Consider the following 18,658-nt stretch of genomic DNA (forward strand, 5'->3'; position numbering starts at 1 on the left):
CCCTCCAGTAGTGCATAAAGTGGTTACCAAAAAGGCAAGGATAGAGGTGGCGATGAGTAAAGTGCAATGCTTTATTGAACTAAAATCTCAACCAGTGGGCTATGTGAGCACACTGGTGAATAAAGCAATATAGGTCCAACAGTAACTGAATGCTACCTAATAACGAAGGTAACCTCCTTAGATTATTTTCTCCTTCGTGGCGCTGCTCCATGAACGACTTATTCAACGTATCTATCCGTTGAGCAATCAACTACACTGCATATCTGACTACAGAAGATGTGCTTCGCACCAGTCAGCGACTATTGCTCAATACGGACTGTCTGCTGAAAAGGCCTACTGGTGACTAGGCAAAGTATTTTTTTGCCATCACCAGCAGTATGGAGTCTTACACGGGCTATGTGCAAGTGTTGCACATACACCGTTTTGTCTGGACACAATCATTCTAATTATCTGTCTGTTTTTTTGTATTGTCTAGTATGTGGTAATTGATGTTCTATGTCCATTTTAGTGTTGGACCTATATTGCTTAATTTACCAGTGTGCTCACACAGCCCACTGGTTGAGATTTTAGTCTAATAAAGCTTTGCACTTTACTCTTTGCCACCTAGATCCTTGACTTTTTGTTAACCACTTTGTGCACTACTGGAGGGGTATTCCCTCCGACAGTGCACACTTCTCTTTTTTCTTTTTGTTCTTTATATGCTGGTTGGTTACTAGGCAGGATCTATAACTAGTGATGGTAGGATGATGATGTGAATACTGTTTGCTCCTCATAGGCTGTATGGCTGGTTCTTGTTTTTGTTACATTCAGGTTTTAACCCCTTGAATACTAGCATGTTTCTTCAGTTTCAAAAAATTGTGGCAAAAATGAGATCACCTAGGGGTATCTGCTTTCATAAACAGGCCATTCTTTTCTGGCAGTTTTTTTCTCATTTGGGCATGGTGTTGTGAGACAGAGTAATTGTTAGCAAAACAATTGCATCACTGAAAATGGCCTGGTACTGAAGGGAGTATTAGACTAGTACTAAATTGATTAATGAAAGGTATTGGAGACCACTTAGTTATGAAAGTATGCTGACTAAGCGGATTCTTGCAATATTTAAACTTGTAATCCAAATGAACAGTTACAGTATATAGAACTAGAAGTTCTGGTGGATTACAGCATTCTTGGTGCTTAGTAAAGATAAGTTGAACCCTTGTGTTCAATCAATAAACTGCTGTAACTTTTTCTGTAATTAAATCTTTTACTTACAGTTTGTGAAAATGGCTGGCGTTGTTGCTTGATAAACAGAGACAAAAAAATGCCTACTGACTACATTCGAAATGGTGTTCTTTTTGTCACTGAAAAGTAAGTGCTTCTTCTCCACTCTCAAATCTAGTGGGAACAGATCGTGAAGTAATGCTTGCCATTAAAACTTTGTGCTGTATATAATTACACAAGTATTGTACGTTATGGGATGTCTGCTTAGTAGAAGTTGTAACTGCATTAATCTAGTTTTTTAGAATTGCTGCCATGATTAAGCTATTTGTCCAAATGTCTTGAAGGTAGTAAGCCGTCTTAAGTAAATGTTGGCATAGCTAGGTATGAGGAAGCTATTTTTAGCTCTTCTAAATTAGCGGTCATAGGTGTTTAAAAAAGTGTTTAACATATATTTATTTATTTTAGCTACTTATGCTTTGAAAGTTCCAGATCTGGATCATCAAAGAAGAACAAAATCATAAAACTAACAGACATTACGGACATTCAGAAGGTATTTATTATCGTTCCTCAATACAGTGGTATATGGAATACTACTTGGCTATTTTGTGTTAGTCCCAAATTGATGTGCCTGCCTTTGTTTTATATATAAAAAAGAGAGTTACCACATCTCGGGGTGTAAGCGTATGATTCCACATTCCAAATACTTAGGCTCCATGTACACGGGACGTTGTTAAAAGTCCCTCTGAATGCTGGAATTTTTAGGACGTTTGAAACGTCCGTTCGGTCACGTTTGTACCCGCGTTTAGCGGACGTTTAGCGGCGTTTGCGGGCTTTTGCGTTTAGAAGCGTTCCTAGAGGTAAAAAAAAATTATTCCCCTTTTAAAATGGAAAAACGCGAACGCTAAACGCGGGCCATCGCGTTCGGACGCGTTAGGACGCGTTTGTGCGTTTGAAACGCCGGGAAACACACGTTCGAACGCAAATAATTGCGTTCTAAAAACAGTCCCTGAACGCAACTGCCTGCAAATGACTGTAAACGACCTGGTGTACATGGACAGATAAGATAAAATGTAGATGGGTTCAGGGGCTTCTGAAAAAAACGCCCAACTGCTCCTAAACGGCCATTTCCAGCGTCCCGTGTACATGGAGCCTAACAGACCAACAAAAGAGGATTACCTTTTAAAGTTAAGGGAATTTAAAGGCATCATGGATATGAATGGGTATAAGTCACATTGTAACAGAAACAAAAAATGTAATGTTCATCCAAACAGTTTTGCAAAGTAGGAGAAGGCGAACGATTGCCTTCCTCGTGGGAAACACGCGGTAATCAGGTGATGGGTTCTACACCCAAAATTATGTTTAAGGAAGGGTGCATTTTGCTGGTGCGCCCAGCAGTGATTCCTAAATCAAGCGGCGCATAAGTTACAGTGGGAGTCACTACTCCCCCCCCCCCCCCCCCCCCTGACATCTACACCTACTGTATATCAGCATCTCTCTAAGCCAATATGTGATTAAAAAAGCTAAAACTGGAAGCAGTTACATGTTATTAATCTTTCTTTTTACACTCAGAGGAGTAGACCCATGTTCTCAGGCTTGGTTTAAGCTTCTGTCCATATAGAGAAATTGATAACTTTGAATTATTCAAAGACATGCACTTTTTTGCCCCGTAATCTTGCTTTCAGGTTCCTTTATAATAAGGCATATAATGTAGATCTTGCACATATACAGTCAGGTCCATAAATATTGGGACATCGACACAATTCTAATCTTTTTGGCTCTATACACCATCACAATGATTTTGAAATTAAACAAACCAGATGTGCTTTAACTGCAAACTTTCAGCTTTAATTTGAGGGTATTTACATCCAATTCAGGTGAACAGTGTAGGAACTACAACAGTTTGTATATGTGGAAACAGGAGAAAAACACTTGCGCCAAACTTTATATTCGATGTGATATTGGATTGCTGCTGTGATTAACCCCTCGGGTTAGAAAACTGGGAACTTTGTGCAATATTGGATATTACATCAACAGCGCATCTCCTAGAGCAAAGAAGGTGTAGGTAAAATACTAGGTGGAATGGTATATAAATTGGTGGTACCTCATAAATTGGTATGGACAGCAATAAGTCTACCTGTGACTTAAGGGTTGCTGCTGTAGACCGCCCTGAGGGTGTTTGTATGATATTAGAAGTTTTCACCTACAGCAAATACCTACATATAGGGATTGTGATGCCACCTATACACTATTTTCATGTGTTAAATAAATTAATTAAAATAGTTGCAAACAATAATATGTATATGCTGTGCCTAATTAGACTTTGCAGTCATAAGCGGAAAAAATGCACACGCTAATCCCGTGTGCTTAAGTATTAAAGTGCATAGACTGTGCTTATTTTAGTTGTGCAAACAAGGATGATATAGACACTTGTGAAAAAAATGATATACGCACTTAAAAATCATATAGCAGTAGTGACCAAAATTAATTAAAAAGTCCAGAGTTCAAAAGAAAGTGCTTAGTGCATAGAGGCAGTGTCCATGTATTCCAAAGGTAGAATAATGAAGCCCAGTGACTGTTCTAAATTCAGTGCCAATATTTTCAAATCAACTGTGCAATGGTGGTGTCACCCTCCGTGGCCTTATGTACATAAGGTAGGCAATTCAAACTCACCAGATGTTGTTGACCCCCAATGTCATACGACAAGTGGGTCAAATGCGCTTGTGTGGTGAGTGTCCAGCGGGGTCCCAGCCGTCCGTGTTCGGGTGGTCCTGGATCTGTTAGTTGGTATGTTGAGAAAAAAATATCGCACTCCTCATGGTGTAGTAAAATGGTATCCAAATTTATTTTAAAAAGGTGCAATAATGATTAAAAATTCTTTATAAAATTGTTGGTGGTACAATATAAGAGAAAAACAGTGGAATACTGAAAAAGCCGGGTGCTTGGAAGCCTTGTGGGACGCCTGTGTAGGTCCGCCCGATCTCTACACGGAGCTTCCGGGTGTAGCTCGGCTTGCGTTCCACGTACCACAATGGGAACGAGGCTACGTGCGGTTCAACTTGACGCGTTTCGTCATCAAAGTGTGACGTCTTCGGAAGTTGGGCGCACGTCTCCTCGTCACTACTATAAGTAGAAGGCTCCTCCCTACCGCCCATACTCTGGATTGCCTCAATGGGGGCTGGACTACCCCCAATTCGCTCCCGATTGGCTTACGGAGCGTCAGGTCTATTTGTTTGTTGTTATGGTTATGGCAATATTCTGTATTTTGATTAGGCATGTCCCGCTGTTGATTAGTCTATTATTCCACGGTGCCTATTGTTGTATCTAAAGAAAGCCCCATATGGTACGGTTGAGTCCTAATTTGTGTTATATATTTTTCGTCCGTGCCTAAAATATATGTGAATTACTAAATAAAGGGAATTGGTAACTCGATGTGCAAAATGGCCATTTGCATGACCTATGTATATTTAAAACAGGCTAAACCTTTTGGTGTATAAGTGATAATTATTAAAACTGTTTCCAGGGGACAGTGCTTAGTGCATACTTTTATACCTTACAGTGCATTTTGTTACATAAATAGCTTTGGTGCTGATAGGGGAATGTGGTAAAAAATATATAAAATTCTAGAAAAAACTTTCTTATAGTTGCCTATAATGTATTTGTTTATCATGAAAAATATCATAAAAAATACTAAAAAATATATTAGGAGTCCTTCCAGTCTTTGCAGTATAAAGTCAGCTTACCAGCTTTATGGGGAATATATTAAAAATTGCATGTGTGCAATGCTTGGGAATGAGTGCAATAGCTTATAATTTATATGTATAACATTGTCCTAAAGTATGTTATATTTAACCCCATATTTTGTTCTACTTTAGGTTATGCAGTTTGCCCATACAATAATGGATATTAAATTTGTTAGGAAACAATTACTTGCTTTTGACCCATTGCTTGTCTTTTTAGAGCCATGTCTTATTGTTAATTAAAAACCCACATCAGTGTATTATTGAACCCTTTTCCTTTTCTTGTTATCTACTAGCCGGGGTGTATATTCACCTAATTTCCCTCTAGTTGTGGAATGTATACTGAGGATCATAACGTATTATGGGGGGGGCTAACAAAATGTTACCCTATTGGTCCCTATTCTGTTATGTTAGATCGTCATTTTGGCAGTATGGGTAAGTATTGCTGGAGGTTTATTTGGGCTACCATGTGTTATAAAGATCCCTCAGTAATTTGAGATGAAACAGTTGGTATCAAAGTCAATGTTCATTCCCTGTGGATGGAGGGGGCCCAATTCGTAGATCCAGCTGGATTCTCTCCTTGAGACTGCTACCCTCATATTGGTACCCCTCCAGTTTCTGTCTATTTTATCAATGCTGCAGAATGTGAGCAAGCCTGGATCCCTGTTGTGCTTTTGTCTAAAGTGGAGTGATACGCTGTGTTTTCTAAATCCCTTGGTGATGTTATTCATGTGTTCTCCGATTCTTGTTGTTAATTTTCGGGTTGTACGTCCCACATATTGTAGCCCACAAGGGCAGGAAAGTAGATACACGACATGTGTACTCTGACATGTAATTAATGTCTTTATAGGGTATTGTTTTTGTTTGTAGTTAGATGTAAAGGTGGTTGTTTTTCGTTTTCTGCTTTTGCTGGTTTTGGAGCATTTACATTTTCCACATGAGAAGAATCCTTTCATGTCGAAAAAAGTGGTCAATTCTTTTTGGGGGGTCTGGTACGTTATGTACCAGTACATCTCTCAGATTTGGGGCCCTGCGGTATATGAATTGTGGCTTTGGTGGTAGGATTTTTGAGAAAACTTTATCATGCAGTAATATATGCCAGTGGTTTCTTATTATTCTTTCCAATGTTTTGAAGCCCCTATGGTAATTTGTAAGGAAAGCAGTTCCATAGTCGCCTTTCTCTTTGACTCTGTCCTTAAGCAGGTCCTCTCTTTAGATTTCTCACTCTCTCTTTTTCTTCCACCAAATTTTTTTCCTTGTAGCCTTTATTTTTAAACTTTGTTATAATCATATCCGCTTGTTTGCTGTATTCATTGTCTTCTTTGCAGTTTTGGCGGATCCTCATTAGCTAGCTCTTGGGTATTCCCTTGATCCATCTGGGATGATGGCAGCTGTGTGTGGGGACCGCACTTAGCCTCGTTGCCATTGTGGTACGTGGAACGCAAGCCGAGCTACACCCAGAAGCTCCGTGTAGAGAGCGGGCGGACCTACTCAGGCGTCCCGCAAGGCTTCCAAGCACCCGGCTTTTGCAGTATTCCACTGTTTTCCTCTTATATTGTACCACCACCGATTTTATAAAGAATTTTTCTCTATCGCTCATTGACAGACGTAGTCCTCGGTGATTCAGCACCTTCGGGTTATGCTGCCCTCCACAGGAGTAGGACTAGACAGGAAATAAAATGCTCTGGACACACCCTAGGGGCAGTCCCCAAGGGTATATCCTCTCTCTGCCACAGCAAATCAGTTTTTTTCTGTCTAGTCAGGAGTAAGGACCTAGATACCTTGCTGGGATCTTCGGTCCTGGCAGGATTTTTTTTCTTAAAAAGATTTATTAGACAGCTTTTTTTCTTCAGTGTTCCTGTGAGATCTTCAAGCAAGAAAGCTGAACTGGGCGACGGGCTGGATGTTGAGATCTGGTGGTCACCCCAGTTCAGCCTACGAGCGCGTGCAGGCCATAGCTCCGCGCTGGGTCGGCCGCGACATAGTCCCACTGGAGGGACTGACCCTGCGAGTTAAACGTCTCGCTGAAACGCCAAGGACCAGGAGTCACGGCGTCCGTATTGGTCGACAGCCCTCCCGCCCTGGTGGAGAGGGGTACTGTCAGGAGTTGGCGCCCGCCTGGTTCTGGTATGGTGAGTAGTATGTTCCCCCTTTCCCCTGACGGGTCTTGTGGTGAACGCGGGCCCCTCTCTGTATGGTAAGGATGAGTTCCCCTCTATCCTATAACATGGCACAGATCCCCCTACTTTGAGTGTGATTTTTATGTGCAAAAAGCCAGGAGGCTTGGTTTGGGAGCTGACAATCTAATTGTAAATATGTTAAAAGATTGTAATCAATGGCAGTACTGGAATCTTACTGTGATAATATAAGTATCCTACCAGTCAGAAGCCACGGACATGTAGACTGCTTTCCAAGTCGGGTCTCCAGCAATAGCAGGCCTTCCGACGGCCATGCTGTCCGCCAGGGTCCGGTACTGCCGACCAGGCTAAATCCCCATGTAGAGAAGGTGTTGTGATGCTCTGCAGTCACGCCGCTATTCGGTACAACCGCCGCCATTGTTTGCTAGATCGCACGAGGCCGCCATTTTGGCGTAGCCTCGTGTCTCCAGCATGGGGGCGGCCATGTTTGAGGTGACCCAAACACCTCGTGGAGCTAGGGGAGGCGCCTCCTTTCTTCCCGGGCAGCCAGCCAAGAGACTTCCTGTCGGTTCGAGACAGTACTGAGACAAGTGCAGTGGAAAACTCTGAGCATTAAGTGGTGAGCCTGGGGGTCTATCTCTCTCTCTCTCGCTCGATAGGGGTCCCTGAGCAGCTAACACTGAGGGGCTTTGTGGCGCTGGGGGTCTAAAAAAAAAAAAAAAAAAAAAAAAAAAAAAAGTTTTATTTTTGGATTGAATTTTCCAGGTAGTAACTGTAATTATCATGGACCCTGCCACACAAGCACCCCCACCTGTTTCCCTTGAGGGGACCCGCCGGTGCACAGAGTATAGACGCATTTACATCAGTTTTGGAGTCTTTGGTGGCTCGGGTGGAGACGGCCTGTCAGGGACGGGGGTCAAGAAAGCGACCCCCGCCTACCCCTATATCATCGGACACCTCTGACTCAGATTCAGAGATGGTCACTGCAGCTGCAGGTCCCTCTGCAAGGGCTGTTATCTCAGGTAAAGTTCCCTCAGACAGTGAGGAGGACGTTCATTCTTCCGCCATAATTCGGGAAGAAGCATTGGTGGACGCACTAGTTGTGGCGGTGCGGGAAACCTTAAGACTTGAGGTTTTACCGGCAGAGGCAACTGAAACTGAGATTCCCTTTGGTACTAACAAGCCCATCAAAACGGTGAAGGTTTTTCCTGTACCCAAGTGTTTTGGTAATAAAATTAAAGAAGAATGGGAGCATTCTAAGCGTACCTTTACTATTTCCAAGTGTATTGCTAGACGCTATCCGTTTAAGGAATCCTTCATTAAGAAATGGACGGTACCACCAGTGGTGGATCCACCTATTTCCAGGCTGAATAAAGCCACGGCTATCCCAGTGGAGGACACTTCGTCCTTTAAGGATCCGGTGGATCGAAAGGTGGAAGCGGAGTCCCGCACTATCTTCTCCCTGATAGGGTCAGCATTTAGACCAGTAATTGTTATTGGTCTAGTTTCCCAGACACTAACGGAATGGGCGAGATTGGTACGCCAAGACCTGAGGGGGAAAGATATCCCCCAGGGAACATCTGATTTGATGGAACAGATTATACAAGGGCTACAGTTTGTCTGTGACGCAGCCTTGGATGCTACCCCCCTATTAGGGCATGCATCTATGTCAGCGGTAATCCTCAGACGTGTGCTGTGGTTAAAATGCTGGTCAGCAGACCTAGGTTCCAAAAAGACCTTGACGAATCTCCCCTTTCAGGGGAATCGCCTATTTGGGGCCACCCTAGATGAGATCATTAAGGACGCCACTGGGGGCAAGAGCACTTTCTTGCCACAGGCTGCTAAAGCTAAGGGACCTCGTAACAAGCGAGGACCTTTCTTTACCGCCCATAAAGGGTTCGCACGCCGTGTCAGAACTGGCTGCTTTATCATGCCAGTCCCCATACTTAGTGATTCATAGGGATAAGGTAGTACTTCATCCTAAGCCATCCTTTCTTCCTAAGGTGGTTTCAGATTTTCATCTGAATGAAGATATTGTACTACCTTCCTTGTGTCCTCAGCCCAATCATCCTCGGGAATGTGCGTTGCATTCCTTGGATGTGGTTCGGGCAATCAGGGTATACCTGAAGGCTACGGAATCGTTCCGTAAGACGGATTCACTTTTGTGATCACGGATGGCCCCAGAAAGGGGTTGCCTGCATCTGCCGCGACTATCGCCAAATGGATTAGACAGACGGTGGTACAGGCTTATTCTATTAAGGGTCGGAATCCTCCGTTCCCTGTTAGGGCGCACTCCACTCGAGCGCTCAGTACTTCCTGGGCCTTCCGCCATCAGGCGTCAGTGGTCCAGGTATGTAAGGCGGCCACCTGGTCGTCGGTACATACCTTTACAAAATTTTATAAAATTGATGTGATGGCATCGGCGGATGCCTCATTTGGCCGCAAGGTTTTGCAGGCCGCAATTTGAGGAGACCGGTGGTCTACCTCAAGGGTTTTTACTGTTGAAAAATTTTTTGTTGAGTCTCATCATTGAGGATGAGCATTGTAAAACTTCTAGTTGGCACCGGTTGGGCCTTCTAGATTGGATTTAATTTCCATTTTCCCACCCCTCATTTGTGGTACTGCTTTGGGACGTCCCGAAGGTGCTGAATCACCGAGGACTACGTCTGTCAATGAGCGATAGAGAAAAATGGATTTTTGTAAAATCTTACCGTAAAATCCTTTTCTCTTAGCTCATTGACAGACGTAGTACCCGCCCCTCTGTTTTGGAGTTGGGTTGGGTTAAATTCTCTAAACACTGCTTTGTGACATAACTGATTTGCTGTGGCAGAGAGAGAGAGAGGATATACCCTCGGGGACTGCCCCTAGGGTGTGGCCAGAGCATTTTATTTCCTGTCTAGTCCTACTCCTGTGGAGGGCAGCATAACCTGAAGGTGCTGAATCACCGAGGACTAAGTCTGTCAATGAGCTAAGAGAAAAGGATTTTACGGTAAGATTTTACAAAAATCCATTTTTAATCATTATTGCACCTTTTTAAAATAAATTTGAATACCATTTTACTACACCATGAGGAGTGCGATATTTTTTTCTCAACATACCAACTAACAGATCCAGGACCACCCGAACACGGACGGCTGGGACCCCGCTGGACACTCACCACACAAGCGCATTTGACCCACTTGTCGTATGACATTGGGGGTCAACAACATCTGGTGAGTTTGAATTGCCTACCTTATGTACATAAGGGCACGGAGGGTGACACCACCATTGCACAGTTGATTTGAAAATATTGGCACTGAATTTAGAACAGTCACTGGGCTTCATTATTTTACCTTTGGAATACATGGACACTGCCTCTATGCACTAAGCACTTTCTTTTGAACGCTGGACTTTTTAATTAATTTTGGTCACTACTGCTATATGATTTTTAAGTGTGTATATAATTCTTGTCTATAGTGTCTATATCATCCTTGTTTGCACAACTAAAATAAGCACAGTCTATGCACTTTAATACTTAAGCACACGGGATTAGCGTGTGCATTTTTTCCGTTTATGACTGCAAAGTCTAATTCTAATTAGGCACAGCATATACATATTATTGTTTGCAACTATTTTAATTAATTTATTTAACACATGAAAATAGTGTATAGGTGGCATCACAATCCCTATATGTAGGTATGCGCTGTAGGTGAAAACTTCTAATATCATACAAACACCCTCAGGGCGGCCTACAGCAGCAACCCTTAAGTCACAGGTAGACTTATTGGTGTCCATACCAATTTATGAGGTACCACCAATTTATATACCATTCCACCTAGTATTTTTACCTACACCTTCTTTGCTCTAGGAGATGCGCTGTTGATGTAATATCCAATATTGCACAAAGTTCCCGTTTGTATATGTGCCTCCCACTTTTTAAGGGACCAAAAGTAATGGGTCAGATTAACAATCATAAATCAAACTTTCACTTTTTAATACTTTTTTGCAAATCCTTTGCAGTCAATTACAGCCTGAAGTCTGGAATTCATAGACATCACCAGACGCTGGGTTTCATCCCTGGTGATGCTCTGCCAGGCCTCTACTGCAACTATCTTCAGTTCCTGCTTGTTCTTGGGGCATTTTCCCTTCAGTTTTGTCTTCAGCAAGTGAAATGCATGCTCAATCGGATTCAGGTCAGGTGATTGACTTGGCCATTGCATAACATTCCACTTCTTTCCCTTAAACTCTTTGGTTGCTTTCGCAGTATGCTTCAGTTCATTGTCCATCTGCACTGTGAAGCGCCTTCCAATGAGTTCTGAAGCATTTGGCTGAATATGAGCAGATAATATTGCCCAAAACACTTCAGCATTCATCCTGCTGCTTTTGTTAGCAGTCACATCATCAATAAATACAAGAGAACCATTTCCATTGGCAACCATACATGCCCACGCCATGACACAACCACCATGCTTCACTGATGAGGTGGTATGCTTTGGATCATGAGCAGTTCCTTTCCTTCTCCATACTCTTCTCTTCCCATCACTCTGGTACAAGTTGATTTTGGTCTCATCTGTCCATAGGATGTTGTTCCAGAACTGTGAAGGCTTTTTTTTAGATGTTGTTTGGCAAACTCTAATCTGGCCTTCCTGTTTTTGAGGCTCACCAATGGTTTACATCTTGTGGTGAACCCTCTGTATTCACTGGTGAAGTCTTCTCTTGATTGTTGACTTTGACACACATACACCTACCTCCTGGAGAGTGTTCCTGATCTGGCCAACTGTTGTGAAGAATGTTTTCTTCACCAGGGAAATAATTCTTCGGTCATCCACCACAGTTGTTTTCCGTGGTCTTCCGGGTCTTTTGGTGTCGCTGAGCTCTCCGGTGCGTTCTTTCTTTTTAAGGATGTTCCAAACAGCTGATTTGGCCACACCTAATGTTTTTGCTATTTCTGATGGGTTTGTTTTGTTTTTTTCAGCCTAATGATGGCTTGCTTCACTGATAGTGACAGCTCTTTGGATCTCATATTGAGAGTTGACAGCAACAGATTCCAAATACAAATAGAACATTTGAAATGAACTCTGGGCCCTTTATCTGCTCTTTGTAAATGGGATAATGAGGGAATAACACACACCTGGCCATGGAACAGCTGAGCAGCCAATTGTCCCATTGCTTTTGGTCCCTTAAAAAGTTGGAGGCACATGTACAAACTGTTGTAATTCCTACACCTTTCACCTGATTTGGATGTAAATACCCTCAAATTACAGCTGAAAGTCTGCAGTAAAAGAACATCTTGTTTGTTTAATTTCAAATCCATTATAGAGTCAAAAAGATTAGAATTGTGTCGATGTCCCAATATTTATGGACCTGACTGTAGTAATTATAAGAAAACTTGGAATAATTTCACAGTACAGGATTTCTGGAACTTGAAAACGATAATTTAGTTATTGGACGAAGGTGTTTCATTTTCCAAGCCTGAGATCGAGGGAGATTGATGAGGATAAAGATATAGCCCAAAATATCTCCTATAGGTCAAGACGAAATCAAAAATAATGTCCGCAACTACGGTCTAATCCTTCTATATGGGCATTTCTTGGGCACACCTTGAGGGACTTAGAGCAATTGTCCTTGGATGGTGGCTTTGTATCCAATCTGACGTCTCAACAAAGGGTCCTCCACGCACTTGGGGACAACACTCAGATTGTAGTGAAGCCCTCCAACAAGGGAGTAGGAGGGTTAGAGCTGGTATTGGCAGCCCGCAGGACTATAAAAAGCCTTGTTATATTGGCCCCACCCATCCCTGAAGAAGCCCAGTCTGATTGTGCGAAACATGTTGGATTCCATGTCACTACAACCGTAATGTTGCTACGCACGGCAGCTGCCCCGAACCACATAACTGATATATATACCAGAGTCTGTAATTGGCTCTTTTCGTAGTAAGGGGACAAGATCGTGTGAGACATCCAGCACCCCACACTGCCATCAAGCGAGCAGTGGAGGTACTACAGCATTCCTGTATTCTGCTTATGCCGAGAAGAGATGGCATGATCTCTTCAGAGTGGGTGAGCTGCAGATATAATCTTTCTATATATCTCATACTGATGTCCCCGCTGCTATATGTTGAGCTGATTACACTGCTGCTTGGACTATGCACTTTTGGTGCAAGTGATGGCTCTTTGGAAGCTTTGACATTTATAGCAGCACTCTATTAAATTCAGTGTCAATTTCACACTCGGTGCACCAAATTTATCTGTAGTCCTCATGATTGTTTCCTTTACATTTCCTAGTTTGATATGAGACATTGTCTGCCCTCAGTCCCTTGATGATAATGTGCAATTTGTGTAGTGGTTTGCATCATTCCACTATTTTATTTTAGTAGGATTGAATAAATGTTTTATCTCCTTGTTTTGTCAGTTTTGGTACGATGCCTTTAAAATCCGTTAACATTGGAATGTAATCCTCCTTTTGTTGGTCCACTCTTATGAGCATATATATAAATTAAACTGCCTGTCTCCTGCAAAAATATCCTGCCTAATATAGACTGTTTAAAATCAAATCTTATGTCGATCTTCAGTGTGCACTGTAAAAAGTTCAAACAGCACTGTCAGTTCTCAATACTGCACAACTTTAGAACTTTGAATGGTGTGATGTGAAAAACATGAAACAGTCGTTGCTTATACAGTTATTCTCAAGGGTAATAACCTGGGTAAATAAAGTGGTGATCACTTAACTGGTTCATAATAAAGGGTACACACTGTACTACTTGTGCCAGTCAGTATTGGCTGTTAAGAATGGTAGTCTAGTGTGGAGGCTCAAACTTTTCAACATGGTTCCTGTCAGTTAAAACTTAACTCCAGTTTTTTTTTTTTCTCTTTCCTTTTTCTTTTTTCCCTTTTTTATCCCTGTTTTAAATCTAGTGGATATTGCAGGGATTTTTGATCGATTATTCACTGGCTGTTAAGGATTATGGGTTATTAGTATTGATAAACTGATGTCTATGGTATTGATACCCCTTTTAAGGGGCAAATGACCTTTGGTCATATGCATGCTATTGTTCACGGTTGTTACCATATATGTAATTGTTTTCCCTTGCTATTTTATTGAAAACTTTAATAAAGAAATATTGAACATAAAACAACTACAGTTGCGGGAGGCTGACATGCTCTCTCTACCTCACCATTCTTTTTGCTGCCACTTTGACATAGGGAAAGTACTCAGAGCCGAGACAAACAAATGTTAGAAAGTCAAAGGAAAATGAATAAGCTATTGCGCTGACTGGAACACAACCATCATTTAACCAGGCACATAAGAGGGCCAGGAGGGAGGTTGGGAACACCAGGTGAAGTTGATGCAGCTCCTCTCAGAATGGGTCTTGAGATCCTAATGCACATATAAAAACACAAGAGGGCGCTTCCATCTAAGTGTAGCGATTTATTTAAAAAAGCATAAAACACAATAAAAATGCTCACACTAGATAAGTGGATCAAGGCTTGTCATAAACCCATATAGACCTCCTTAGGATCACCGTGAGACTGCAGGCATGTGGCTAATTGAAGCAGACCTCCTAAGGTTTGATAAAGGGGTGCTCCTGACTGCCGTGAAAAATGAAGCCACATCCCCGCCTCTTTCTGTCATCACCCTGCCGAGAAAGGTGCTGTTTGAAACTGCAGCCATCTTGCCACTTCCACTTCTGGAAGCTGCTGATGCTTATGTTCCAGCCTGACAACTGTACTTCCATCAAGAACTCTGCTTCCACTAGCCACATGCCTGCAGAGCTCTGCAGCCTCACGGTGATCCTATGGAGGTCTATATGAGTTTATGACAAGGCTTTTATCTAACGAGTGCATTTTTATTGTGTTTTTTTAATACTTTTTTAATCGCTACTACTAGATGGAGGTGCCCTCTTGTGTTTGTTTTATTAAACATTAGGCAGTGAATGTCTTTCTAATATAGTTGGGTTGGGGCAGCACTCTTAACAAAAACATATACTAAACTCAAATATACCGAATTAAAGAAAAATAAAAAAAATCAGCGTAAACTTGCTACAGGTGGTTGCCAGCTATTACTTTGTAGAACTGTGCAATGTGCGAAACAAAACCTAAAAAATAGTAGAAGCCTTGCTGGTGCTATTTGCATACAATTAGTAATCTGATGTTGCCAGCTATTACTGTGTAAACCTCAAATTCAAACATAAACCATATATGTATGTTAGCTTTAAATGACCATATACTGTATATGAGTCAGTGCAGTGTTTATACACCACCTACAAATCCACTTCCACCAGTCATTATAAAGTGTTTGTGCTGTGTAAAACTTCTCAATGTCTAATACAGGCGTACCCTCGCTTTTACGTACACTCTCGAGTAAAGACACATTGGCGTCTATGGGATATCTTGTGCGCTTGAAATGGCACTGCTCCCACTTTTTAAAATTGACATCTATGGGAAACCTTGGTCAGCTTGACATGGCACTGTTCTCGGTTTTATCATTGGCGTCTATGGGTAATGTTGGTCAGCTTGACATGGCACTGCTTCTGGTTTTTAGCATTGTCCGTCTATGTGGAATCTTGGTCAGCTTGATTGGACATGGCACTGCTCCCAGTTTTTAACATTGGCGTCTATAGGAAATCTTGGTCAGCTTGATATGCTACTGAACCATAAGTGACAGGGACAACAAACTTGGGGAGCACCAAGAGGGGGGACCTAGGACTACAACATATATTTTGGGGTCGGCCAGCTTGCCTAGGTACTCTATGTTGTAGTCCTGGGTCCCCTTAACATGCTCTCCAAGTTTGGTGTCCCTGTCACTTATGGTTCGGGAGCAGTGCCATGTCAATTTGACCAAGATTTCCCATAGAGCTAGTATATTTACATACATTGAGAAGTGAAAAAAAGGTATTGCTTCACTTTAAGTACATTTTCGCTTTACATACATGCTCTGGTCCAATTGTGTACTTAAAAAGTGGAGTATGCCTGTATATACCTAGTTCAAATAACCATTAATAGTGCTTTTCCACCATGCCAAAAGTGATCTCCCACTTCTCCCTTAAAAAAAAAAAAACTTTTTGATTTTTATGACCTTTTATAAAAACAGGTCCACAATTCTTTATCAACACCCTTTATTTCATTCAGTTTTGCTCCATATGGCACCTTCTCCAGCTCTTCCCTACTCCGCCTCCAGATACATGCAAAGGAATTACCAGGATAGAGACCGCAATAGTGTAGTATGTTTTATTTTAAAAATTCCCACACGTTAAAATGCACCATAAGAGTTTATTTTTCCTGAGAATTGGCTGGAGCTTTTATAAAAGTATAATGGGGTAATTTAGTAATAGTCAAGTTTATATAGGCATAGTCCAAACTTAAAATGGGGGGGGGGGAATTACCACGCTAATGAAACACAAATTGGGGGGAAGCTGCTACCACCATAAAACTAGAAACTCATAGGTGCAGCACTAAAAGATACATAGAGTGATCATATATATGAACATATATCACAAAACATGCATATAAACCATCACATCCAATTTTTGTAAAATATAGAGTTTATAATAGAGGCAGACCACACATAATGCCATCACGAAAGTGTCCACATAAAACACAAACTCACAGGGGTGCTTTGAATAAGGAAACGGATGCCTTTAGTCAGGGCGAGCAACCTACCACCACGGATAGTGATATTGCGCTTACCAGAAGCTGTGGACCCACAACCATACAGCAAATGAGTCACACAAGCAGGGATGGTTAACATCAGCCATGGAAGTCTTCAGTATATACAAAACCCATAGATCACTTAGATTCTGGTAAGAATGGACCTTTCCTTGGATGAACCGTGTCTCCGGATTCAAACAAATATGTGGAAACAAGCCGGATTCAAACAAATATGTGGAAACAAGCCAAGTAGTTGCACATAGTGTAAAACCTTGTAAGCGTTTTACACTATGTGCAACTACTTGGCTTGTTTTCTTGTTGAGAAAAAAAACATTCCCATCTGAGTGATCTCTTTACATTGCAGGGATTTTAACAACTTTGTTGCAGATTCCTACCTTTTGTTATTCTGAAGAAATCATGGTTTGTTCCTCTATGCGGAGTGGGTCAAATGGGAGTGGTTTCATATTTATCAGCTGCTGGGCCTGCATCCCTTTAGACATGTTCCTATTGGGAGTATCTCATCAAAAATGACATTTTTGTTGCAGGGGATGCCAGAAATCTGACTTGTATCTTAGGCAGACCAATGGGAAAATTGGTGAGCCAATCACACAAGCAGAAAATTATGTTTCTGGGGTGTGCTCAGTACACATTCTGTGTACAGAACAGCTCCAGGTAGCCATATTGCATTGCATTTTCGGAACATTACAACAGCTGCAGATTGAAAAGGAAATATTATTTTTAATAACATTCAATTACAATATGATTTGTGTCGCAATTGTATATGCTATATTGTTTGTTCTTTATTTGCTGATTTTTTTCCCCACGAAAGTGGAGTTACCCTTCTAAAAAAAAATTGATTTTATTTAAAAAATACAGAACACTTACAAAAAAATGCAGAAAGCAGCGATTGTAGTATGGAATGACCTTGGCAGGAGCTGGACCTGCTGGTGACTATTTGCATATGTGTTTCTTCATTCCAAGCACCCCTGTGAATTTGGATTTTATGTGGACATTTGATGGCATTATGTCGACTGCCTCTATTATGAACTCTATATTTTACAGCAGTTGGATGTGATGGTTTTCTATGTATTTTTTGTTATGTATGTTCATATATATATATATATATATAATCACTCTGCGTGTCTTTTAGCGCTGCACTTTTGAGTTTTTAATAGAGCATACTTGAATTTAGAATTGATGCAATCTAATTCTAGGTTGTTAAAAGTGATTGGTAAGTAGCTTTCAGGATACATTAGTGAAGAGCAGGGGAATCTGCTACAGATTGTCTTGTGTAGGGAGAGCCAAGCATTTCAATCTGATCATTAAGGGTTACTGAGGCTGTTCTTAAATGTTTAAAATGTGGTAGCTATAAATTATATTTCCTTGCTTTTGTTGTACTCTTGTTTATTGAATAATATATATAATATATTTTTCAGTATAAAGTTCTTTCAGTGCTCCCAGGATCAGGAATGGGAATTGCAGTTTCTACACCTTCTACGCAAAAGGTATTTATTACATTTTTCACTTTAACATCTTTGTAAATTATGCTGTTCAATAATTTTCAATGCTGCTTTCACTAACTGCTGTACTTCCTGCCCCTATCTATTTTTCTTTTACTTTCAAATCACAGTGATTGATTAACCTTTTTGAATTTGTTCTCATTTCAGCAGCCACTCCTTTTTTTAACACAGTAACCTTAAAATTTGGCTAACTTATCCTCCTGCCAGTGCCTGCCCTGTTGTACCAGCTTACAACCCTGGCACAACAAATCTAAAATGCTGACGCAATCCCAAGGGTTGCATGATAATGTAGGGAAATAAACCAAAAACAAAGAGCTAATATGCTCTGTAGGAACTTGGGTATGCGGTCTCATTTGCCAGGCGGTCTTCTTTATTATAGTCACATTTCCTCTAGAAAGAAAACCATTTTTCCCTTTCATTCACTGACGGGCACAGCT

The 18,658-nt window shown here is 41.4% G+C and overlaps 1 protein-coding gene across 3 annotated transcripts in view; it reads left to right on the forward strand.

Annotated features, from left to right (window-relative positions):
- GRAMD4 (GRAM domain containing 4) overlaps nt 1-18,658 on the forward strand; it is a 396,610-nt gene that overhangs the window by 361,406 nt on the left and 16,546 nt on the right. For all 3 annotated transcript variants that reach the window (XM_082253353.1, XM_082253354.1, XM_082253355.1), the window contains 3 exons: nt 1,254-1,347; nt 1,666-1,750; nt 18,138-18,206. In XM_082253353.1, the coding sequence (XP_082109479.1) occupies nt 1,254-1,347; nt 1,666-1,750; nt 18,138-18,206 (248 nt within the window). The remainder of the gene's footprint in view (nt 1-1,253; nt 1,348-1,665; nt 1,751-18,137; nt 18,207-18,658) is intronic.

The sequence above is a fragment of the Pelophylax lessonae genome (assembly GCF_965119305.1).
Source record: "Pelophylax lessonae genome assembly, chromosome: 4".
Lineage (NCBI taxonomy): Eukaryota > Metazoa > Chordata > Amphibia > Anura > Ranidae > Pelophylax > Pelophylax lessonae.